The sequence below is a fragment of the Heptranchias perlo genome, chromosome 13, assembly GCF_035084215.1.
Source record: "Heptranchias perlo isolate sHepPer1 chromosome 13, sHepPer1.hap1, whole genome shotgun sequence".
Lineage (NCBI taxonomy): Eukaryota > Metazoa > Chordata > Chondrichthyes > Hexanchiformes > Hexanchidae > Heptranchias > Heptranchias perlo.
The window spans coordinates 27,544,789-27,569,778 of record NC_090337.1 but is presented as its reverse complement, the minus strand read 5'-3'; the positions used below and the strand labels follow the sequence as shown (position 1 = coordinate 27,569,778).

General features: G+C 40.9%; 1 protein-coding gene and 1 long non-coding RNA gene across 2 annotated transcripts in view; one reads left to right on the top strand and one right to left on the bottom strand.

Annotated features, from left to right (window-relative positions):
• The window catches only part of mcf2l2 (MCF.2 cell line derived transforming sequence-like 2), a 275,749-nt gene extending 270,719 nt beyond the window's left edge, over positions 1-5,030 (top strand). Inside the window, exons 32-34 of the mRNA XM_067995223.1 lie at positions 2,277-2,389; positions 3,406-3,509; positions 4,930-5,030. Coding sequence (XP_067851324.1) covers positions 2,277-2,389; positions 3,406-3,509; positions 4,930-5,030 — 318 coding nt within the window. The remainder of the gene's footprint in view (positions 1-2,276; positions 2,390-3,405; positions 3,510-4,929) is intronic.
• The window catches only part of LOC137331438 (uncharacterized), a 35,195-nt gene extending 12,728 nt beyond the window's left edge, over positions 1-22,467 (bottom strand). The window contains exon 1 of the long non-coding RNA XR_010965476.1: positions 22,003-22,467. This is a non-coding gene — a long non-coding RNA (uncharacterized lncRNA). The remainder of the gene's footprint in view (positions 1-22,002) is intronic.
• Between the last annotated feature and the right edge of the window lie 2,523 nt (positions 22,468-24,990).

The window sequence follows — 24,990 nt, the reverse complement described above, 5'->3', positions numbered from 1 at the left end:
TCACATTTATCCACTTTATTCTGCATTTGACATGTATTTCCCCACTCACTCAACTTGTCTAAATCGCGTTGAAGCCTCTTTGCATCCTCCTCACAACTCACGATCCAACCTAATTTTGTTTCATCAGCAAACTTGGAAATATTACATTTGGTTCCCTCATCCAAATCATTGATATATATTGTGAATAGCTGGGGCCCAAGCACTGATCCCTGCAGTACCCCACTAGTCATTGTCTGCCACCCCGAAAAAGACCGTTTATTCCTACTCTCTGTTTGCTGTCTGTTAACCAATTTTCAATCAATGCCAGTATGTTACCCCAATCCCATGTGCTTTAATTTTGCACACTAACCTCTTATGTGGGACTTTATCAAAGGCCTTCTGAAAATCCAAATAAACCACATCCACTGGTTCTCCCTTATCTATTCTACCAGTTACATCCTCAAAAAACTCCAGCAGGTTTGTGAAACATGATTTCCCTTTCATAAATCCATGTTAACTTTGTCTAATCTCGTTGATATTTTCTAAGTGTCCTGTTGTCACATCCTTTATAATAGACTCTAGCATTTTCCCTACTACGGATGTTAGGCTAACCAGTCTGTAGTTCCCTGTTTTCTCTCTCCCTCCTTTTTTAAATAGTGGGGTTACATTTGCCACCCTCCAATATGCAGGAACTCTTCCATAATCTGTAGAGTTTTGGAAGATGACAACTAATGCATCCACTATTTCCATGGCTACCTCTTTTAGTCCAGCAATTTTATTTTAAATTCACAAGCTTTCGGAGGCTACCTCCTTCCTCAGGTGAACGATGAACCTGCTTCATTTCCACATCGTTCACCTGAGGAAGGAGGTAGCCTCCGAAAGCTTGTGAATTTAAAATAAAATTGCTGGACTATAACTTGGTGTTGTAAAATTGTTTACAATTACCTCTTTTAGTACTCTGGGATGCAGATTATCAGGTCCTGGGGATTTATCGGCTTTCAGTCCCATTAATTTCTCCAGCCCTATTTTTTTACTAATACTAATTTCCTTTAATTCCTCATTCTCACTAGTCCCTTGGTTCCCTAGCATTTCTGGGAAGTTATTTGTGCCCTCTTCCGTGAAGACAGAACCAAAGTATTTGTTTAATTGCTCTGCCATTTCCTTGTTCCCCATTATAAATTCTTCCATTTCTGACTGTAAGGGACCTACATTTGTCTTCACTAATCTTTTTCTTATAAAAAACACCATTTGTTAATTTCTGCTTTAGGGCTTCAATTGAAAAGTTCTACATGCCAATGCTTGTCAGTCACATTAATATTCATTGCAACTTTCTTCAGGTCAAACATTTTTTTTTTACTTCATCCCATGCCTGTTGAGTATGTGACATTGTATTGACCCACGCAGTTATTTTTCCCATACCTGCTTTAGCCACTGTTTATCGTGGGTGGATAAATATCTGTGCTAAGGATTAATTTTGGATGTTTAATGATGCCCTGAGGATGGGCTCCAAAGCCTTGTCGTTAAACCATGCTTTCCACTAACTCCTCCATACATTTAATCCAGTAACAGTTAAATATAAAGCCCATGTACTAAATATACCAGTTAACTGGCTACTTAAATCATTAAGCACTGCCTATACAGCATTATGCCATGTGTAATATGAAGGGTTGTTCAGTAGTATGCCCATCATAGCACATTCAAGCACTCATGAGTCCAAAAGAACAAAATAGTGTATTCCAGCATGTGAGTTATAACTTCTGCTAATGAAAAGTGACTCACCTTATACCAATGTTTAGCAAATCGAGATAAAATTTTAACCACTGGCCAACCAGAGCCCTAGATCTAAAAGGTTAATTACTACTTGTCACACTGATATGGGCTTGCAACTTTGGAAATATTTAATGGCAAATGTAAAAATAGTTTACATATTTCTACAGTTGCAATGTCACAATAGATGATTTATAAACAAATTGTTAAAAGAAAACTTTTGATTGTGATTTTTTGAGCCACAAAACATTATAAACATGATAGTAGATGGCACTCCATCAAATAACTTGTTTTATTTCCATTCTTAAGGCTATACACATGTCACTTATCACTTTGTTGCTTGTGAATTGTCCAGCAAACCTGACTTGAGGAAGTAATTAACCATATTTCCTGTTGTAGCACTGAATAACCTATGTAAATATTTTCAAAATTTCAGTCTATTTTCATATTATACATTATTTTTGTAACTCTTCATTCTGCAGTTTGGATTCTTGTCGCCTGTTTACACTTTGCACATTTCTTCATTTCAGACTCAAAGTCTGTTCCGAGTAGAAGGCATTTATGAAACTAAATCCATTGAGGAACTTTCAGTGCAGAATGGCGAAGTGGTTGAGGTATTGCAAGAGGGAGAAGAGGGACAGTGGTGAGTTCAATCATAAGTTTAAAAAAAGGGATAGAAAATAGTCACTATCACCAGCACTTTTCAGTCTAAATTCCAAGTCACTTCAAAGTTAGATTGATTCAGACAATGTGAGAAAGAAGGGTGGAAAATACAGAATTAAAGCAAATAAAAAATCTGAGGGAAAGCAACGATAGTTAACAGAAAACAGAGAATGAAAGGAGACAGATCAAAATAGACACTAATGGAAGGGCAAGAAAAAATAGGGATAATTTTGTGAACTGCCTTGGATCCTCCAAAATCAGGGCTATATTATTATAAACATCAGACAGGTACAAAGTTAAGGAATATTTCTGCTTCCCATATTGATGCTATAGATTAACCTGTAATACACACTTTGAGCAACAGTCTTATTAACTTAATTGTAACAGTTGTCAAATTACAATGCCTTAATTGAAAACTGAGCACTACTTAATGCAGACAAGAACAATTTTGAAAGATGATAATTGAATGAGCAAGCAGATAAAGTTAGAGCTGGGAGTAAAATTTAATTCTACTTTCCATTGAGTTTAAAAGCAACAAGGTTACTTTATTGTTTTACATTTAACTCCTTTTCTACATCCCGCTCCCTGTGTATAGGGCTCGAAAAAGAACTTAAGACTAACATTTTGCAACATACCGAGGTCCCAGCTTAGTTTGCAGCTGTTCTATCACGCTCCTGCTGTTGTTATGGCTGGAGTACCCTACATAGGCCAGGGATTATAGGTCCCAGAAAGTTTTATTATGCATGTAACCTTCCTATGCATATCCTAGTAGTACATGACACTGAATGTATAAATGGAAGTGTTCACTTACCTAATGCTAACATGCCTGCTCCTTGATGAAAACAAAACTTTATTCCAAAAAATAAAAGAATTAAGGTAGAATTTCCTGTGGTTCTTGCAATGTGTGACCACGTAACTAAAACTATCAGCTTTGCTTCGAGTCTGCATATTTACAAATAGTTCGCTGGCATTATTTCTGCATTTCGTGTGTTTCAGGCAAGTGAGAAGTCTGGTAACTTATAAAACAGGATGGATTCCTTCCAGTCTTCTACAACCGGTTGGTTCAGATCTTAAACCTGATCAGACTGATAATAATTCAGGTCAGAACCAGAGTTTTTTGTTTCATTTAAAAAGTGATGAGCTGATTCTGATAAATATGCTTTCAGAATGCAATTAATAAAATGTAGGGTAATAAGCATTTAAATGCTCACTTCATAACCAAAATATAGTATGGAAGCAATATTCCTTACATAATTAGATACATAACATACTTTCTTGAGAGCAACAATGTTCCATTATGTTATGGTTGTTTCTGTGCATTAAATTATTCATACCAGGATTTCCACAGGTAAAAATTACAGATATAAGTGAAATAAAGACCGAGGCTGGAAATTTCCTTGGAGATGGTCCTGCTCTGACATGGTACCTTCGCCAGAAGTACGGCGGAAACCCGTTTACGTGCAGGAGCAGCTTCAAGGAAATTCCTGGACCTAGATTTTCTGCTTGGGTTTTGTGGGCTCCTGGGCATAACCCGAGTGGAATGGGTCAGGCAATCCTTTGGGAGCCACACCATCACTGCCAGCTCATCCCTGAAAGTGATGTCAGACATTTAATACATCTGCCCAGATATGGGTGGACATATTATAATTAGACACAAATGCATGGAATGCATCGCAGAATTTATTTCTTGTTAGTTGAACCTTAGGAGCATGAGCGTAAGGGATACTGGCGTGTTCCTGTCTTCCAAAGTTGCTATGGGTGTTGTGGGGAGAGGGGAGGTGGGATTAAAATGAAAGGGCTGGGAAGCTTATGCAATTGATTGCAACATAATCAATTGCATAAGCTATGAAAACGCAACCCCAAGGCTGCCAGCCAAACTACAAGGCTGCAAGCCATTCTCTGCCTGCTCCAAGGCAGGCTCACAGGATTTTGCAATAGCTCTTCCAATGGCATAGTGGGTAAAGGCACCACCCAGTGTTGTACTGAGTTAATCCCTGGTCTCAATAACTCAGTACAACACTTTTACCCACTATACCATTGGAAGAGCTATTGCTAAATCCTGTGGCATAGATCCTCCACTTTACTGTAACGCTGGTGGAAGTAAGAGATGCACCCCAACCCCTTAAAATTTCAATGGTCATTTAAATAATATTAGTGGACTCACTGGCCTCCACCTGGGAGCTGGCAGATTTTTTCCTCCGTAGCATCAGGCTGCTAACACCAGCTGTAGCTCCCTAACTGCTGCTAGCGTTCTTGCACCTGACTGCTCTCAAGTGACTCTTGCTGTAGACATTGGGTGAGAATATAATTGAGCTCAGTTGTAATATTCTACTGTGAAACTATATCCCAGTAACAGTCAGTGCCTTCAGGGTAAGAGGATAAAAGGGAAGAAAACTGGAACTGTTAATAACTTTGTGCTCAAATCTGTCTCCATTTTACTAATTCATTTCAGTTTATGCTATGTGTTTGACAAAGAAAACACTTTAAATGAGGTTATTAATGACATATTGCTTATTTCAGATTTTTACAGCGATATGTGCACAGCAGCACTTGCTGACAGTGAAGATAAGGAGAGTGTGCACATGAGAAGCTATACCTCAGGGACCAGGACTGAGAGCTGAACTTGTTGCTTCCCTAAATCATCTCTCAAACTTCAGGCTTCAATCAGGCCTACAACAATCATGGTCCTTAGGACACTTCAGTAGCTGGGCACATGAAGTGGGAAAGTACTCCTTACTGCTGAAGAATCGTGTAGTTGTGTATAAAGAATTGAGTTTCTTTGTTTGTAATGGGTTCATTTGTTCATAACAAATGCTCCTCAATGGTATAATAGAATGAGCATTAGCAAGGGCCAGGTTTTGAACACATATCCAATTCTGTTTTTGCGGAACCTTTTGGCTCTCTGGTTACCAACGTTGTTTGATGGAACAGACCATATTAAATACAGTTCAGACAGCATTAATTAAAAACTGAATACAAGCTCCTTGGCATGTCGTGACTAACCAAACCAGTATTTCATGCTTTTAGCTCTATTCCCATCTGTTTCCACAAGCATACAAGCAACCTTATTCAACTGGCCACTAATCATTATATGACATCTAAACCCTGGTTGCCAGTGGAAATTGCCCATCAACAAGATGTGAGCATGTACAAAGATGTCAAGAAAAGAGGCTATGCACTCACTATTGCTCCACTGAGATTGAGATTGCTAATGCCATTTGAAAAGATAATGTTCTCAGGAAATGGTTTCTGATCTGCAGGGAAAAACAGCAGTCCTTTACTCATGTAAAATGATTGCATTTTCTTTTTATCAACATCTGCTTTATTAGCAGTGACCTTTAGCTGCTTCCTTGAGACAACTACTGTGGGAAAAACATGGATTATATAAAGATTGGCATGAAATATAGGCAAACCAATGTGGCTGGTAAAAGGTGTTGCAGAATGTTGCTGATACTTCAGTTTAAAGTGCTATATGAAAGCTGTATGTTGGTCCAGGTTGCATGCTGTAATTGTATTTTATTGATATTTGGACCACTCAAGATATTTATACTTGCAAAAGAATGTTTCAACAATCTTCAAACGCATAGTGGACCTCCTAAAGTATAGGACTGATTGGTGTGAAATGTTTTATGTACCTTGAAAGGAGGCAGATATCAATTTGTGTAAGAAGTGTTTTTTTTATGATAAGGATGGGTCAAATATAGGGGGGATATCAGTTAATTTATGACTACTAGTGAATAAAAGACAGGAAAATTATGTTTTAACATAAAGTTTGGACAAACCATGCAAGAAAACATAAGGGCAATTTTAACCCCCCACGACAGGCGGGAGAGGGTCGGTGGGCGGGGAGGTTTAAATTGCCAATAATGTGAAACCTGACCCCAATCTGCTGCGAACACGCCTGCTTCCGGTTTTACCGCGGTGGGTTTGGGGGCGTCTGAGTAACCCGCTCTGGAGAGGCGGGTCGGTGATTATAATATTTAAATGAGGCTCTGTTCCTCAGATTTTGGCAGCAATTTAAATTTAACGGCTGCAGTCCGGGTTTCCCAGGACTCGGGAAACCCAGCAGCTGAAGGGAGGCGGGAGCTGCCAGATCCAGCAAATAGCTTTTCCAGCACTGCTTGTGGGCCAGGAGAAACACGAGTGCTACCCCCGGCCCCTCAAGCTCACCTTCTGCTGCAGTCTCTCCCACCCCACGATCGACTGATTGCCCCCTGCGATCTTCAGACCCCCCCACGACCCGCAATCTTCAGACCTCCCCGTGATCTCTTCCCTCCCTCCCTCCCTCCTCGCTGCCGCGTTCCAAGCCCCTCCCCCCCATGATCCCCGATCTTCTGGATTGCCGGGGACCATCCCCAGTGGTCCCCGGCTGCTGCCTTCCACAGCAGGCTTTCCCACCCGGCAGCCAGCCAGTCTTCAATCTGGCCAGCTGCCGGCCAGGAAACGGAGTAAAAAAATTCTAATGAGGTCCTGCCATAAATGTGGAGGACCTCCGCCTTCCCGGGATTTCTGGTCTTCCCGACCCCTGACACATGCCTCTACTCCCTCCCCGCCTCCCCGTAAATATCGGGGTCATAGTGTTTCATGATCATGTTAAGGTGAAGTAGATATAGAAAGACTCATCTCTGGTGATCAGAGTGTCAGTTACTGCAGTCAGTGTTTAATTAGGATTCAGAGTCTAAAAATGTTTTCTCACAAAGTGGAGTTGTTTTCTTAACCTCCAAGAAAGGTAAAATTTTTAATCTAGCTATTGTTGAAAAATTCCAAGAAAACACTTTTTGATAATGTGACAAAGATAAAGATGCAGCACGGGTTGTGAATGAATGTACTGCATTTCTCTTTCAACTTGAGGCATCTGGCAGTTTATAGTCATGCTCTGCAATTTTCTCTTAATATTTCAGAGTCTGAGCTATGCCAGAAGCAAACACTGAAGAGCTTCTGTGATGAAGCAAAAGTAAAATATATGAAAAAATATAGATATATGAAACAAAGGAGAGTTTTTTAAAGGCTTTGGACTTGAGGCTTATTCCAACCAATATTTTTGATGCCAATAGAAGTAATTGTGTCAAAATCTTGCTCTTTGCTTTAATGTTGATATTAATTTCCTAAACACTGAACCCTGCTTCTGAACTCCACCAGGGAGCAAATTTTTGAGTTTATTTTGCTAATTGCTTGGAAACTTCTCATCCAAAATTCAGGATGAAAATTCATCCACTCCAGAAAAAGGGGTTTGTTAAACTTCTGATTTGTTGAAGAGTGAGAAGAGCCAGAGCAGCAATGTGTCAGTTTTCTTATAATGATGTCACATGTGCATGAAGGGAATGATACATTTTGACAGGATTTACACCTTTCTGTTGTGTGAAGGAAAAAATTGCCAATTTTTTTTTCATAAAGACAGTGCCCCTTGAATAGCAAAATTGTAACTTTAAAAAAAAATGTTTCCTCCCTTAATTTAGTTTCCTTTCCAGGAGCTCTGTTCCATTCCCGAGCAAAGAGGTCTTGCGTCCTGGCCTCTATCAATACCCTGAAACCAAAAACTAGGAGATGCACGAGTAGTCCAGAAGTGATCTGCCTGTCATTTTTTTCCTGCCTGCCTGTGACCTGGGGGGGGGAGTTTTAACCCCCAAGAACGGGTAGGTTGAGGCCGGGTGAAAGATGAGAAGGGCTGGATCATCAGGTGAGTGCCCTTATTGTACTACTTGTGGGCCAGGAAGGGCAGGAGTGTTTTTTCCAGGCCCAATATGCTTACCTGTCACAATCTGACCCCCGCGAACGGCTGACCGCCCCCCCCGCCCCCCGATGTGCGAGACCATCTCTTCCAACGGTCCGATCACCAACTCTTGCCCCTCCGCCCCCTCCACCCCAATCTTCTCCACAGCCCACGATCACTCCCTCCCTCTCTCCTCTCCAATCTCCGGCTGCGGCCTGCAACTGCAGGCCTTCACGCCTGACAGCCAACCAGTTTGTCAATCAGGCTGGTTGCCGGGCACGAAACCGGGAAGTAACATTTTTATTCTTCAATTAGGTCGCGATCGCAGATTCCGACCCGCCAACTTCACTTGTGGGTTTCGTGTCTGATAAACTTCCCCACCCCCCGCTCTCTTCCTGGCTCCATGTTAAAATCCAGGCCCTGGTCCCTACTCACTAACCCCTCCAGTGATCCAGCTTGGAACTTGCATATGGGAAAAGTGCAACCACAATGTAGCATGTTGGCACACCAATCCACTCTTCCAGTAACATTTTTTTCTCTTATCAAGTTTTCTCATCCCACTCTAGTATCAGACAAGTACCTGTGAGACATAGGAGGCAGTGAAATCATAAGGAATTAGACATCTGGAGCCAACCTTATAAAAATCAGCCACAGCAATGCATAGCAGTCTTTTCTGCTGACCACAGACTCAGGAAGCAGTGCATGGTTTCCTCCTATGTTACTTTCTATTTGCTTTGTACTTAATTTTTTATAATATGAGAAATATATTGTTTTACAGCTAGAGATTATTTCTGCTGTTTTTTACCCGCATTAGCAAATTTCTGCCTGACTTGGTGGAGGCAATATTTCCTAACTCATTATGCGGTATATCGCTGGCAATCCAACGTCCAGTGGCAGCTCACAGACTTAAATGAAGTTATAAGTGTTAGCAGTTCTAAGATATGAATGAAATAAATGAAGTACTCAGAATGAAATGAAAGAATTTGTGGCTGCCTTATCAGCATGAATTTATTCATTTCAGTGTGTCAGTATTTTATTTGCCATCATTTCATCTATATCTTAAAAACACTGACATTTATAAGTTACTTTCCATACTAGTAGATCTCCCGTGGTATTGCTAATGTCAAGTCATAGAATACAGAAAAGTATGATCTCTGAAGTGTGTTGGCTAATGTGTGGGAGGAAGTACGTGACATTTACAGGAAATGCATGCTATATGCAAGATTTTTAATATAGATATGTCAATTGCCTCCATACTGAAAGTGGTGAACTTGTCAGTTGGAAGTTCATTCATTTGAGTGTGTGAGCTACTACTGCGAGTTGCATTGGAGTCAGGAGTGGCAGAGGGAGTTAGGTCAGGGCTGCTGGTACAAGGGTTTAGGTCACGGATACTAGTAGAAGTTGGGTTAGCCTTGCCAGCATAAATTGAGTTAATTAGTGAGATATTGGCACATCTTCTGACTTCCCTATATGCACCACCACTTTTGTTAATGCTCTGTTTAAATCTCAACATCTTGCCCTTTCTTTGAAAAACATTTAAAAATATGACTGTGCTTAATGAACTCGGGATCATTTTAACCTAACCCGATGGGCAGGAAACAGGTGGGATTATGTCGAACACCCGTTTTACACCCCGCCCGATTTTACTCTGCATTCACTTCAATGGGGAGCAAAATTGTGAGGGGTGTAAAATGAGCGGCTAGTCTGATCCCGCATGTTTCCTGCCCAAATAGTGATGTTAAAATTAGGGTTTCAGTGTCTGTATTTATCCCACTCTAAGTAGAACTTCTTTAACAAGGACTAATACTTCTAAACAAGTTTTTTTTTTCTTCTTAGTGGGCTAATTTTAGTTTGGCAACAAGACTCTGAGTGTAAAATATAATGGAAGAAAATCACACTACTGGTCTTGCTTATCTATTTACTCACATTTACTTCTCATTAAATCTTACCACAGAGGAAACTACAGCCCTATCTGCTTAATTCCACCTGCTGCTAGGGATGGAAACCACTAGTTGATATATCATTAGCTTTTCCCGACTGGTGATGGTCAAGGCCTTCCTGAAACCACAAATTCGGAAACTTAAATCAGCTTCTGTACATGCTCTCTCTGCATAAATCCAACAAAACTAGGAAGTGAGGCAGCCTGGAAAGAAATTTTCACATTCATTTTGTTAATTAATAAAAATAAATAATAATACTTGTATTCATAGAGCACCCTGTCATAACAAAATGTCTCAAACCGCTTCACCCAATGAATCATTGTTGAAATGCAGTGTTGCTTGTTATGTACACAAAACAGGTTCCAGAGAGTTACTTGTCAGAGGATAGCAATTGTGCCTGATATTATAATGCTTCTAAATAAAGAGGTGAGTACAACATGGTCTGAGCATTTTAAAATTCTTTCTTTGAACTTTCCAGTTTTAACTTTTCAGCTCGAATTTAGGTTCTCATTGAGGAGGATACCAAAGTGTACCAATTTTCTTCAGGTTAAATTATTAAACTGATCATTACTTGCTCAATGTCAATGCTTCTAAACCAGAAGAGAAAACAGAGAGGGGTATGTTTTGGGTTGGAAAAACCAATGCATAGATGGTGTGTTCTTTATCCTTCTGTCTATATGTAGTCAAATGAGAGTGGGAATAGCATGGTTTAAAAAAAAGGCATCTCTCGTTTTTACTTAGATGAACTGTATAAGGATAGATGTCTGGATAGCTCTAAGATTATTGTAGCTGCAATTATTTCATCAGAAAATACTATGATCTTTTAATGCCCTAACACTAGTAGATATCACAGAGTTAAATTTACAGACTGTGAATACGAAGGCCTTTGACGAATCCTTTATTAGTTTACACATTGACACATTCCATTTATAACACTTTTTTATGTCTCTGAGTATCTATCACTGGTGCCTTGCTCTGAGGGGATTAGGCACAATGTGACTTCTGTTTTTCTCACGATCCAATGCAGCATTTGATAGTCTAAGGGTCATACATAGTGATACTACTCTGACTGCAACATTGAGCATGTGACAGAGTTCTGAGCCCATCTACCTTTGAATCATAAAATCATTGAATGTTACAGCACAGAAACAGTCTTTCCAGCCCATCAAGTCTGCACCAGTGGTTTTCTGCACAAGTGACCTAGTATAATCTCATTCTCTTATTCATTCCCACATCCTTTAATGTTTCTCTTTTTCAAGCAACTGTCAAATTCCCCTTTAAAATAATTTATGAACTCTGCTTAAATTATGGTTTGAGCTAGAGAGTTCCAACTTTTGGTAAAGATATTTTTTTTAACCTCCCCTTTTGTTGTTTTATGTGAATATTAAATTTGTATCTTCTTGTTACCATTTGCTGAGCAGTGAAAATAATCTATCATTATTTATCTTATCATAATCCTTCCTAATCTCGATTTGCTCCTCCCCTAACTTTCTCAGTTTTAGTGAAAAAAGCTCAAACTTCTCAACATTCTAGTGAATCCATGCTGCACCTTTTCTTTGCACCCTTAGAATTGGAAGAAAAAAATTCTACACAATATAGTTAGAGAACTGTAACCTATCCAAGATCCTGTACTAGTTCAATATTTCATCCTTGTTTTTGTGTTCTATGCCTCTCAATTCATAACTAGTGATTCTGTTTGTTTTTATTATGGTCTTACTTGCTTATGCTGCCAGCTTCAATGACCTGTGTATCTCTACATCAAAGTCTCTCTGCTCTTCTGCTCCATTTTAAAATCTTACTATTTAAAGTGTTCCTTTCTTATAAATAAGGAAAATAATAAACCACATCACTGTGTCCCAGTTAGTGGGCTAAGTATATTTGTTTTTGGTCAGTCTTAGCATTGAATCAGACCAAGGTGTATACTGGGCTTAAGGTAGCCTGCTTGGGTCTTACTTGCCTCTCTCCCAACAGACCTTACCACTTGAACTCCAACAAGTAGGTTTATATTCTTTTGTTCCCTGTCCCACAAGAAGTTGGGGGAGTGATTACTGATCCTTGCGACCTTACCCACCCCTTTGAAACTAGTTCCATGCCAGGCTCAACAGGAAAGGACATTCCAGCCCCTCCAACGTATGAATGTTTGCTGGGACCATCCGAGACGAGATAGCACGCCTCCACCCCCTGCTGTCCCCATTCTCCCGATCGTCGTGGGCAGCAATTCTCTCTTTCTCCCAGAAGGTGGCAGTGAGGTGCATTTTAAACTTTTGTGAAACTGCTTTAATTTAAATGTAACACTTTAACATATCCAAATCCTTTCCGTGGAAAGATGGTAAAAAATCATGAAATATGATAATTGTAAATAAGAGCTTCCCCAACACAGACCCATGTGTAACACCACTCACCACATCTTTTCAGTCCAAGAAACTTCCTTTTACTCCAACCTTTGCTTTCTGTCTTTTAACCATCTCTCTATCCATTTGACCATATTCCTTTAATTCCATGTGCCATTATCTATGCCATAAGAGTCTTATTCTGTATTCTCTGTATTCTCTCGAGTTTCGAAGGTTAAGGGGTGATCTGATCGAAGTTTATAAGATATTAAGGGGAACAGATAGGGTGGATAGAGAGAAACTATTTCCGCTGGTTGGGGATTCTAGGAGTAGGGGGCACAGTCTAAAAATTAGAGCCAGACCGTTCAGGAGCGAGATTAGAAAACATTTCTACACACAAAGGGTTGTAGAAGTTTGGAACTCTCTTCTGCAAATGGCAATTGATACTAGCTCAATTGCTAAATTTAAATCTGAGATAGATAGCTTTTTGGCAACCAAAGATATTCAGGGATATGGGCCAAAGGCAGGTATATGGAGTTAGAACACAGATCAGCCATGATCTTATCAAATGGCGGAGCAGGCACGAGGGGCTGAATGGCCTACTCCTGTTCCTATGTTCCTATGTTATCAGATGCATCTGAAAAACCGTATAACCACATTCACTATGGGCCGGATTTTACTGTGAGCGGCAAACGAACGTCGCCAGCCGTTTGTTAGACTTTCACTTGCCCAGAGACTTTTCATGGGCTTTTGCACAGCAAGTTCCTCTCATGGGGCACTCGATCCAGCACAGCACCCTCTCCCGGGCATCTGGGAACTGTGTGATCAGGGCAAGCAGCTGTGTATCCCTTTAACCAATCAGATTGAAGCATGTTAATAAGCAGCACACAGTCAGAACCAGGAAGTGTAAGTTAGAATAGTGACTTCAATGTCAAATCAAGTACAGAAATTGAAATAAAAAGAAAGTAAGAAATATTGAATTAAGAGACAGATATAAAAGAGACAGAAAGAAAAAGTAAAAAAATAATTAAAATCTGAAGGAATGAGACTTGAAAAAGTTAATTTTCAGTGCAAGAGAGGTTGTTTGGCAGCAATTAAGACTTACCAAGCTGTCAAAAGTGTGCTTACACTTAAAATTACATGATGTACCTTTTTTGGCGAGATTAGGTCATATTCATCAGGTCAAAGCAGGAACTTCACGTCGTTCCATTCATTTGAATGGAGAGCCAGCTAGCGAGAAGTCGTTCTCACGGAATTTACAGAGCTGGGTCGCATCTGGCACAGTAACTTGCGGATTTCTGCGTTTGACTGCGCATGTGTTGCTGTACCAGATGCACAGAAATAATGGTGAGCACTGTTAGCCTCGTCATTATTTTCACAGGAAAATTCGGCCCATTATTTCCTTTATCCCTCTCTGTTATTTCGTCAAAGAATTTTATAAGGTTGATCCACCTTTTCTCATGGATTCGCATTTATATTTGAACCTCATTGTCAATTAGCAAAGAATGTTTCTTTTAGCTCTTAATTAAGATAGCCCATTGTACTAAAAGATTTAACAGGAAGACTAACAGAAAGGTTGATATCCAAATATACAATCCATTTCCTAGCCCATTCTGGACCTTCACAACTTAGGCATGTATAGGTAGATAATTTTGGATTGAAAACCTGGTCACTGTAAAGTTTCTCTTGCCTTAGAATTCGGCTTTGGTAAGTGTAGCAATAACTTGGCATTTGGATGCTTCTGCAAAGTACTTTGAATCAGGATGCTCTTTGTCTCAATCAAGTGGTACGGATTTTGTATATATTAATAGAGCAGCACACTGTGCTGTGGTAGTACCTTTTATTCACTCTCTTCTGTCATAATGACATATGCTTAATGAATTTTGGGATACTTAGCTACATAAATTCATCAATAGTACTTCAAGTTCCTTGAAATTTTCCATTGTTTGTAAGCACTACCAATATTGGACTTAGCACTTAGGCCTAGTCTTAGCTTCAAAATTTCTCAACTTCTGTGGCGGTTTCTCCTATTAATCAATACTGCTATGGGTGGTCCCTACAGGGTTTTAGTCCTTTATAATGTTATTTCTGCCCACGACTTTAATGATGCATTTATACTGTAGCTAGTAATCTGCCACCAGTAGTTCCATTATCAGTTCCAGTCAGGCAGTACCTTATTTATACTGCCGATCTCCAGCTGGAATTCTCTGACTCAAAAAGGGCCCTTTACATGTGTTGTTAAAGATATGTGCACAGTTCTGCTCCTGGCCATTACAATTTAAATGTTTTGAGAACCTGGGTGGGAATGTCTACATTCTCTAAACATTTAAATCAACTTTAGGTAAGTTTAAAAAGTGTCCAGAAAGTGCAAGGGCTCATTGTCTTCTTTTTAAACACTGGGGTTATACTCGAACCCGAATGGCATAGGATTACTTCCACCAGATGTTCTTATACCACTGGGCCATGGAAGCAGATTAAGCTCTAACTCCTGAGTTATGCTGCAACTTTAGCATCGCTGCAAAGTTAAAACCTTGTATTCTCGTCTGACCTCATTGGTGAAAATCTGTCTCAGGGAAGAGAGAAATTCATAATATTCTAAGTAAATGAAAATCTAGTTAAGGCTCCATTTTCCCTGGTGTGCGATGAGGCAGATCACATACTGCATGTCCCAAATGTACAGGTTACAGTTCTGAACTATAGAGAGAAAAGGGAGTTTTATATATGTGATGAAATGAAAAGGGTGGGAGATCGGAAAAGAAAGGAGAGAAGGACAAATATATAATCCAGAACATATCCTGAATATATACACCCATTTTACCAAATGATTGGATTATATTAAAGTTTGCTGTCTATATTAAAATTATTTTAAAAAACAACGTTTAGCAAAAACAATTAAGCCTTCTTGTATGTAATAGCAACTTGTTATGTTGTACCTCTCAAAAATAGTTACATACAAGCCAGCTTGTTAATTTGTGTTTTATTTCAATGGCACTAATGCTTATCAGTGCTTCTTAGCATGGACTAAAATCCTGTAGAGAGTTTTTGCCTATAGTGAGGATTGCAATATTCCTGTTATTTTGAATACTGTAATTTAATTGGGATGAAGACTGAAGTTTTCTTCTATACACGATTATCAGATGAATTATTTATGTGCAGCCCAGGAAATTCATACATCTGAATTGAAAACAAGTAGACTTGATTGTACATCTCTCTTTGTTTTTAAAATTATTTTTAGGGTCCTTTCATGTGGTTACCCCAAAGTAAAGTTTTTGCACTTTTCAATTATCCAGGAAAGAGTATTGATCAATTGAAAGGTCTGATCTTACATGTCATTGACACTTGCGAAGAATGCTACGCCCAGACATTTCTGGAACCACAGCTAGACAAACTTAACAAATCCTGGTCACCTTTCCTAACACTTATAACTAGGCAATCAATTGCATGTCCTACAGCATCTAAGGCAAATTTCTAAGACAAGATCTCTCAAATATCCCAGATTGCCCGGTGGTTATGAATTTCATTTGTCCTGCTTGAAGGAACTGCGTAGTCGTTCCAGTTTTGCAGTCTGATGTTTTTTTCTCTTATTGCCTACTGAAGGACAGCAGCGAAAAATGCAGAGAATGCTAAGGCGGCAGGGCTATCCCAAAACTCATAAGGAAAGTGAAATATTTTATTAAAACTATGATCTCTATAGTTTTGATACAACACATTCACTCATGCAATGGATGCCTGGTTAGCCTTGCCTCTAGTAATCTCTTGCTGGAGAGTGAAACAATAGGGGCAGGGAGCGGGGAGGTGGCCGGAGCATTGGCAAATCCCAAAGCCAGGTGGAATGTGAAGGGAGAGAAAGTGTGAGGCGAGGCTAAAAAGAAAAGAGAAAGTTCATATTAATGCTACTTTTATACTGAACTGAATGATGAGTACCAACTCTATGTCTTATGACTTTGGTGTGTACATTGCAACAAATGTCTCAATGCATCTGCCATCATTTACTGGGAATCATGGGATATAGGGATCGGGCAGGAAAGTGCAGTTGAGGTAGAAGATCAGCCATAATCTTGTGAATGGCGGAGCAGGCTTGAGGGGCTGTATGGCCTACTCCTGCTCCTATTTCTTATGTTCTTATGTACTGTATTCCACGTTTATATTCCAATTACAATGGTGGAAGATAGGAGACCAGCTGCTATATGTGTATGGGGTCACAGTAACAAAAATACTTTTATTCTAATTTTATGGGATGAGACGTTTGTCTGTGTCCCCACGTACTCTAAGGATGCTCTTGTGCCAACCTGCATTTTTAGACTGGATTTTGGCTTCATAAATGTCCAAATTATAGGCCTAAATTCAACAGAGAAATTTTAAATACCTAGCAGTTATATTCTAACTTATTGTCACTCATCCCCAAACAAAACAGGGTAAACTAGCAGGCACTGACCAAACTACTCTTATTTGCATAACAGTGTTTATCCTTACTATGTGAAGTATAAAGTGGCAGATGTCTCTCTGGTATTTTACTTGTTACAAACAGGCTTATGATTATATCTGGCAGGAGATGAATGTTATTAAAATTCAGCATCACTTACCATCATCTATTTTAGTTGTATGGTAACTGTATTGTTAAACAATTCAAATGTAATCATAGCGATGATTTGTACAAGTTTTGATTACAATGTATCATTTTAGAATGTTCAGCACAAAATGTCCGTTAAAGCTCAGATTTCTGTTAGCTCAGATTCCTCTGTTATTTTAACATTTCTATTATTATGCAACAATTTTTGTGTTGTCTGTCTGATGTAAATGTACAAAACTAATGAAGATATATTGAGTCAAACAAATTTATTATATATATATAGGGGATCAATCATTTTTCAAAAGGGATCTCATGGTTTTAAGAGGAATCGTGTTTATTTTTTATGCTTGGTTGTGCATTCAATGTATGTGTAATCTAGCTTCAGTGTAGAATTGGTGCAACTGTACTGCAGACATTTTATACATCACAGTTATACATGTATGTTGAAGTATTTGTATATGTTGTCTCATGTTGTTACATGCTGATATGTATGTAATGATTCAAAAGCCTGGAATCCTGCTGTGGCAAGGGCTGCTTGTATTTATCACGATAAAAGCTCAAGGCTTACTTTGGAGTCTTCAAGTGGGACAAGCTGGATTTTGTAAATCTAATCCATATTGGCACCAAACAAAAATCATTGTTAAATATCTTATCTGTGTACATTTTTAAACCGAATATTGTAACATTAGCAGTAAAGTGAATTCTGATTATTTAATTTGCTTGTGAATTTGTCTAAAACATGATCAAATGACAGCAAATACAAAAACAAATATTTGAAAAGCCTAAAATTGAATTTGGATTCTGGACAAAAATAAAATGTAAAAGAAAAATCAATTGGATTACAAAGGATTACAAAACTACAAAAATACATAATGAGTAGTACTGACACTGCATACAAGTTTAGTGAAATGTCCAGAACTTTTGTCTTGTGTTGTTTCATCTATATTGCTTCCAAAATCAGCAGAGCCATAAAGCACAAATTTAAAATAAAAAGTTATTCCTAAGTACCTATTTAAATTATCAAATCCAAAATACAAACACACTAACATAATATACAAAAAAGGATGGGAATTGACCAAATGGTCCAACAGATCTATCCCACCCAGACACAGTGCAGTCTGCACACACCATCAACCCTCCCTCCTGCAGTCATGCAATCTCCTGGGAGAGGCAGACAAAAGCTTTAGGCCAATTTAGGAAAAAACTCTAGGTAATTCCTCTCCAATCACCAAAGGCAATCAAGCAGCCTCCAGGAGACTGCGGTCACTGATATCAATAAGTTCAGCTACACCTCCAAATACCTTCTATAACTGGAGATGTCCTTGATTCCCAGGAACTCATCCAACCAGTTTTGAAGGACTGCAATGAATCCATACTTAACCACATTTGGTAATCTATTCCAGAGGTTGAAGACTTTCAGTGAAAAGAAATACTTCCTGTCATTCAACATAACTTTATGCTTCTGTATTTTGTGCTGAAGGCCCCTATCCCTATCTAACTAAAATAACCTATCTGCCCCAACAGAATCTATTTCCTTCATCATCTTAAAAACCTTAATCAGATTACCTTGAAGTCTATGCTTCTTCAATGAAAATAGCCAGTTTCCTGAGCTGTCCTGATAGCTAAGATCCCCAGAACTAAGTATCATTCTATTGGCCCTTCTCTGGACCTTTTCCAGGACCCTTGGGGCAGCATTTTAGCACCCGCCAGCGGGTGCGTTCCTGGCGGGGGGGCCCCGAAAATCGGGAAATCCCGGAGCGGGACCGGAGCCCGCCTCGAACCCGCGCACTTCCAGGTTCCCCGCTGACGCGCCGGCGTGCGCGCGCAGCCCCCGCTGGTGGGAATCCCGCAGGCAATTAAAGCCAGCGGGGTTCCACTTGACGCTATTTATTTTGCTTGTTCAGGTCATTAACTGACCTGATTAAGGGATTATGTGCGGAGGGGTGAGATTTTAGAGCAAACTGGGACTGTTTCCCACACTGGGGGAAACACTCCCAGTTCAAATGGACCTGTTGCAGCTGTCAGCCTGTGGCAGCTGCAAAGGTCCATTTGACAGGTGGGGGGGGAGGGAGACCCTCACCCATTGCAGGAGGCCACTCTGTCACTTGGGACAAAGTTTGGCCTCCACCACCCTCCTCCTGACAATCAAAGTCACCAACCTGCACACTTACCCCGGGGTCCAGAGACATGTACCTACCTTGCGGACCCCCTCGGATGTGCATCTTCCGGATGGGGGCCACCGTAGCTGCAGTCTTGACCTCCTCGGAGGGCGAACAGCATCACCAGCCTCACCAGCCTCGCCATCCATGCTGTCCACCTCTGACACGTGGAGCTCCACAGTAGAGTGCTGTGACACATCCACCTGTACAGCAGGAGGGAGGGCTACCGCCGAGAGAGATGCGTCGCAGAGGGCACTACCCTCGCCACAGGGTCCACAGACCGAGGCTCAGCTTCCTGGACCTCTCTGAGCAGCAGTGCACACGGAGGCTCAGCGTCACTCGACATGTAGTCGTGGACATCTGCAGCCTCCTTCATGCCGAGCTGCTCCTGGCTGGCCCGAGCACCATCTTCTTTCCTGTCGCTGTCAAGGTCACAACTACCCTCAACAACTTCTCCTCCGTATCCTTCCAGGGTGCAACCGGGGACATCGCTGACGTCGCTCAGTCGTCTGTGCAAAAGAGCCCTGCAAATACACCTACACCCACTCTGCAGTGACACAATGGGTGGCATCAGTTGTGGGTCTTCATAGTGATCCTCAGGAGAGGGCATTATTGTACAAACAAGACAACATTCGCAAAGACATGGCAGTAGTGGTGCCAATATAATATGTAATGTGAGTTGGTCAGAAATTCAGATCTATTTGCCATGGGTGAGTTCCAAATTTAGCTAGATAATGGCTTAGATAGACTAGGTTGACTTCTTGATAAAGGTCAGATTATACCCTTCCAACAACTGACAGACACAGTCCAACTTGCCCATGTCCTCCAAGACTCACACCCATAAAATTCCAATATGAACAGACCCTCTTGGAGCTGTGTCTTTACTCCCCAACAAACTGGTATAGAAATGGTGCCACACTCCATCACACTTGCTTCCAGGTCAAAAGACAACACAAAAAACTTTGAAGAGGCCTGGGAGCAACACATACTCCTAGAAATTTGAGAGTGGCCATTTTTTCATACCCTGCAATAGAGAGGTCCAAGGATCCCCAGATATTGGGCCTCGGACCTCATTAGAATGAAGACGGCGATGCAGGAAGAGCCCAACAAAGGGGAGTGCACGATGATCGGGTCACTGCTGGTGCTGCAACAGCCTACAGGTAAGTGGTCTCGGGGAGGGATTGTGGCTTCGGGGAAGGGGGTGATTGCTGGACACGGGATCAGTGATTCGGGGGGAGGGAGCAGTTTGCTGGACTCAGGAGGGTCAACGCAGATCCCGGGGGGAGTTGCTGGACACGGGGATCAGTATTCTTGGGGGGGGGTGGCGGTAGCCACAGCCGGCAGCGGGCCACAGAGTCGGGGTCTGGGTTGGGGGGGAGGGAGATCTCAGGACTGTGGGGGAGGATTGGGAATCAAGGATCTCGGGAGCGTGGCGGCCGTGAGCTTCGGCGATTGGGAGAGTCCTTTAATGTGGGGTCGGGAGGAGCAGGAGTACTCCTCCCAGCTCCATATTCAGATAAGTAAATTACCTTTTTTGTTGCAGGTGTTCTGTAGGGTTGGTTTTCCTGAGTGCAGCCAATAATGACAGTGCGCTAGAGGGACATCCCCAACATTAAAGAACACCCCCTACAAGGAGCAGGCCATGGAGCTGCTGGGGAGGCACTCTGCTCTAGCTGTGGGAGATGGCAACATTGGTGACACAGTGACAGTGCCAGGTTAGTGAGTGCAGTCACTACAGAGTCACCACTGAATCCCTCAGCCACACGTTTCCACACCCATCTCTGTCTCCTTAATCCCATTCTAGGTTTGTACCCGCCCCCCCCCCCAACTCCCCGCCCCAGCCACTTTCTTACAGATCCATCATAGCAACATGGTGGAGGCAGATGATGAGGAAAGGAGGAAAATGAGGAGGAGGGAGAGCAATTGGAGGAGCAGGAGAGAAGAGAAATCATCCTCATCGACTATGATAATGATGATGCCAAGGAGGATATTACCACTAATTGCACAAGATTCTATCTTGTAGAGTAACCTCTTGTGAGGTACCTTATCAAAGGCTTTCTGAAAGCAGGCTGACCATGTCTACAGCGATGCCCTTATCTACTAACTTAGCAACTTCTTCAAAAAATTTGATCAAATTATTAAGACAGGGCCTTCTTTTCCAGAAGCCGTGTTAAGTGTCCCTGATGACACCTTCTCAATCTAAGTGGTCATATAGGTCATCTCTTATGGTACCTTTGAGCACCTTGCGTGTTATTGAAGTCAAATTAATGGGCCTGTGGTTACTCCAGTTCTGCTTTATCATCCTTTTTAAAAATTGGGACTTATATTAGCATTTTTCCAGTCTATGGGAATAGTCCTCGAATCTAGTGAGCTAGTAAAGATGCGGACGAGGGGCTCGCATAGCACTGGCCCATTTCTTTAAGAACTCTTGGGTGAATGTCATCTGGGCTGGCATCCTGATATATTTTAAGTTTTCTTATTCTGTCTAAGATGGTAGCCTCATCTATATTAATATTAACAATTTTGCTGTTAGTTGAACATCGCCTTCAAGAGTAAAGTCTGATGCAAAGTACTCATTTAATATCTCTGTTGTACCCTTTTAATCTGTCCTATAGAATCTTTCAATGGCCCTATACAGGAGCAAATTCAACGCCATCTAGGCGCAAAGCAAAAAAAAATTGCTGAAATAACTTGTGCAAGCTGCAGTAATCACCACTCAAACATTCTGCAGACTTCAGGTTCGAAAGCTCTTCACTTCTACCAGTCTCAGCTGATCCTGGCTATAGATCTGCCTTCTATTTCCCATTCTAACTTATCGCAATATATTGTAAACATAAAATCTGGAGATTTGAAGCTCCAGCACCACTGGCCCTCATTTACTTACATTAAAATCAGCTGCATGGGGACTTGGGAGGGTTGCAGGAAGCGTCAGGTCATGACTGCAAATTCGGATGCATTGTTTTTGGTTGGAAAACCAGCATAAATGTCTTCTGCTCCCATTTGCTGGCCAAAAAAATAATTAGCCTGGTTGAATACCCCAGAAATGCCAAAAAAGTGCAGAATTTTGAGGTTTGTATTTTGTAAAATTGCTGTGCCCATATATATGAACACACCCAGAGCCACGGCTCAAATGTGGATCACACGTGTAAACTAATATTGCCTAAAGATACATGAACTGCAGCCAGAAGTTGTGGTCACAAGCTTACAAGACCAGGGAAAATATGTTGGCCCAAATTTCAACGTAAAGTGACGGTTTCAAGATTCCCAATGCAATTTTCGGGCTGCCACTGCTACTTCCTCGACCCACCCACAAACATTGGGCAGTACAGTTCCAGAGGCGGCCATTTACAGTGCTACTCAAATGGATTTTTAGCTGTAGTAAGGAAAACTGGAAGCAGGTCTGACACTTGTATCTTCTTCATTCCTTTGGGAGTTTTGAACTTAAAGGCTTCCTTAAGTTCATAAGTTCATCTCCTCACTGCTGGGTGTGCTCTTTGGATGCCTTTGATACTGAAGTAAGCTGCTCCATTTGTCCCTCCCCACCAATCTTTCCAGTCCTCCCCTTTATGGTGTTGCTGCATGTCCATGATAAGTGCCTATCCTGCAGTATTTCTCACCCTCCCAAATGGCAAGCTGCCTATAAACAGTGCAATTAGCTCTGGCAGCTCACCTCTTGTATGCTAGTGAGGCCCGACCACTAAAATCGATCGGGCCTTCCATCCACATCATAGGATGAGCAGAGATCTCACCCTGGATCCATCACCTGGCCTATGTATGCTCCACACAAAAATTGACCCCGTAGTATCACTCAATTCTTCATTCTCCAGTTGAGATGCATTAATTTTCTAACACCAATAGACTTATTTTTTACCTGCTGTGTATTGCCAACATTTACTGTTTTCATGACTGATTTATTCAGTTTGACATAAACCAAATTGAACTGTGTTTATACAGTAAAACGACTAAGGTACAAACTATTGCAATTGTTGTTGACGAGACACATAAATTGAATCTGAGGACTCCGTTTTTGTAATGGAGATGTAAAAATGCATGAGTCAGTGAACTTTTGGCACTAGGTTCAGTTTGACCCTCCTCCATTCAGCTGAACTCCAACAAAGCCAATAGCTGTGCTTAGTGTTTTAAAAAAAATGAAAATGTGGCCTTTTGTACAAGAGAACAGTGGTATGGCCACTTGTTCTTTTAGCAACAGTGATTAGGTTTTAATTAGTTTAGTGTAATGCTATTCTATACCATCCTACTTTGTGCTTGCAGTCAAATTTCAAAGGCTGATAAGCACCCTTATGAATTAGCTTTTTATTATTTAACTCTCAGGTTGATATTTTAAGATGATGTTGTAGAATAAGGCATTTTGAATACATGGAAAAGATAAGAACAAAGTTGTTGATTATCTCCCTATAATCCTATCTATATGAGACCATTGTATCATAGCAGATTGGCTACAAACTTGCCTAATGACTGGTATTTGTCTAATAACTGATTCTTTGAATTATGCAGCACAGTGAGAGAGGATGGTTTATTTGTTAATTAGTCATCTGCATCGGGCAATTTGCTGACAAATTCTGAAAACTAATTACAAAAGTAGGAATTAAACTTAGTTGACAAAATACAGATACTTAATTTTATATGGTGGTGATAAACCAGGGCATTAGTCACTAAACTAATCAACATGTACCTAGCAGGTATCAGGAAAGTCCAAAAGTAGCCGATGTTTTAATATTTGCTGGCATATGTCACCTGATTCGCTGTCAACATAAAACTAGTGGAAAACACCAGTTACATGCAATTGGGCTTGAATGCAGTTTCTAGCAACAAGATTTAATATATTAGTCTAAGAAACTGTATCAAATTCATGTGTACATGACTTACGTGAAATAAGCTAGTCTCTTGATCTTTAATTGGAATGAGTTTACAGCACCCTCTCCATGTTGCCCAATCTATATCAATTTTTAATCCTTTCACTTCTTTGTTATATTGAGGTGTAAATTTTTGGGCTCATTAAGGTGGGAGATGCTAATTCTGGGGAATGGAACACTTTCTATTTTGGACACCCAGTGTCAGTATTACTCTGCCTCAACAATGTGCTTCAACCCCAACCTCAGATAAGCACTTCTTACACTACCATTTTTCTATTCTTCCCTAATTGCGATTGTCAGGTTAGTGTCAAATCATAGAATCATAGAAAATTTACGGCACAGAAGGAGGTCATTCGGCCCATCGTGTCCGCACCGGCTGAAAATGAGCCACCCAGCCTAATCCCAGTTTCCAGCACTTGGTCCGTAGCCTTGTAGGTTGCGGCACTTCAAGTGCACATCCAGGTACTTTTTAAATCAGTTGAGGGTTTCTGCCTCTATCACCCTTTCAGGCAGTGAGTTCCAGACCCCCACCACCCTCTGGGTGAAAAACATTTTCCTCAGCTCCCCTCTAATCCTTCTATCAATCACTTTAAATCTATGGCCCCTGGTTATTGACCTCTCTGCTAAGGGATATAGGTCCTTCCTGTCCACTCTATCTAGGCCCCTAATAATTAGGTGCAGTTTTATGCTATGGGTCCATACTGCACAAACTTGTTCATATAAGACCATTACAGGGAGACTTTTATGCCATCATTCTAGGCTAGAATAGGTTCCAGCAGTGCAAGGTCTAGCCCAATCTATGACTCAGTCCCCCTTAATGTTTTCAAATTCATCAAATCGACTTTTCCCTTCAATGCCACCCAGCCTAAGAGGGCAGGGGGTAGTGGCTTTTGCCTAGGCCTATGCCACCCTTCAGCTGGTCACAAGTGGGCTGATTTAATCACCCTTTTTTTAGGGAAGGGCCAAACCTAATGTGAGATCTCTCCATTAATGTAGCT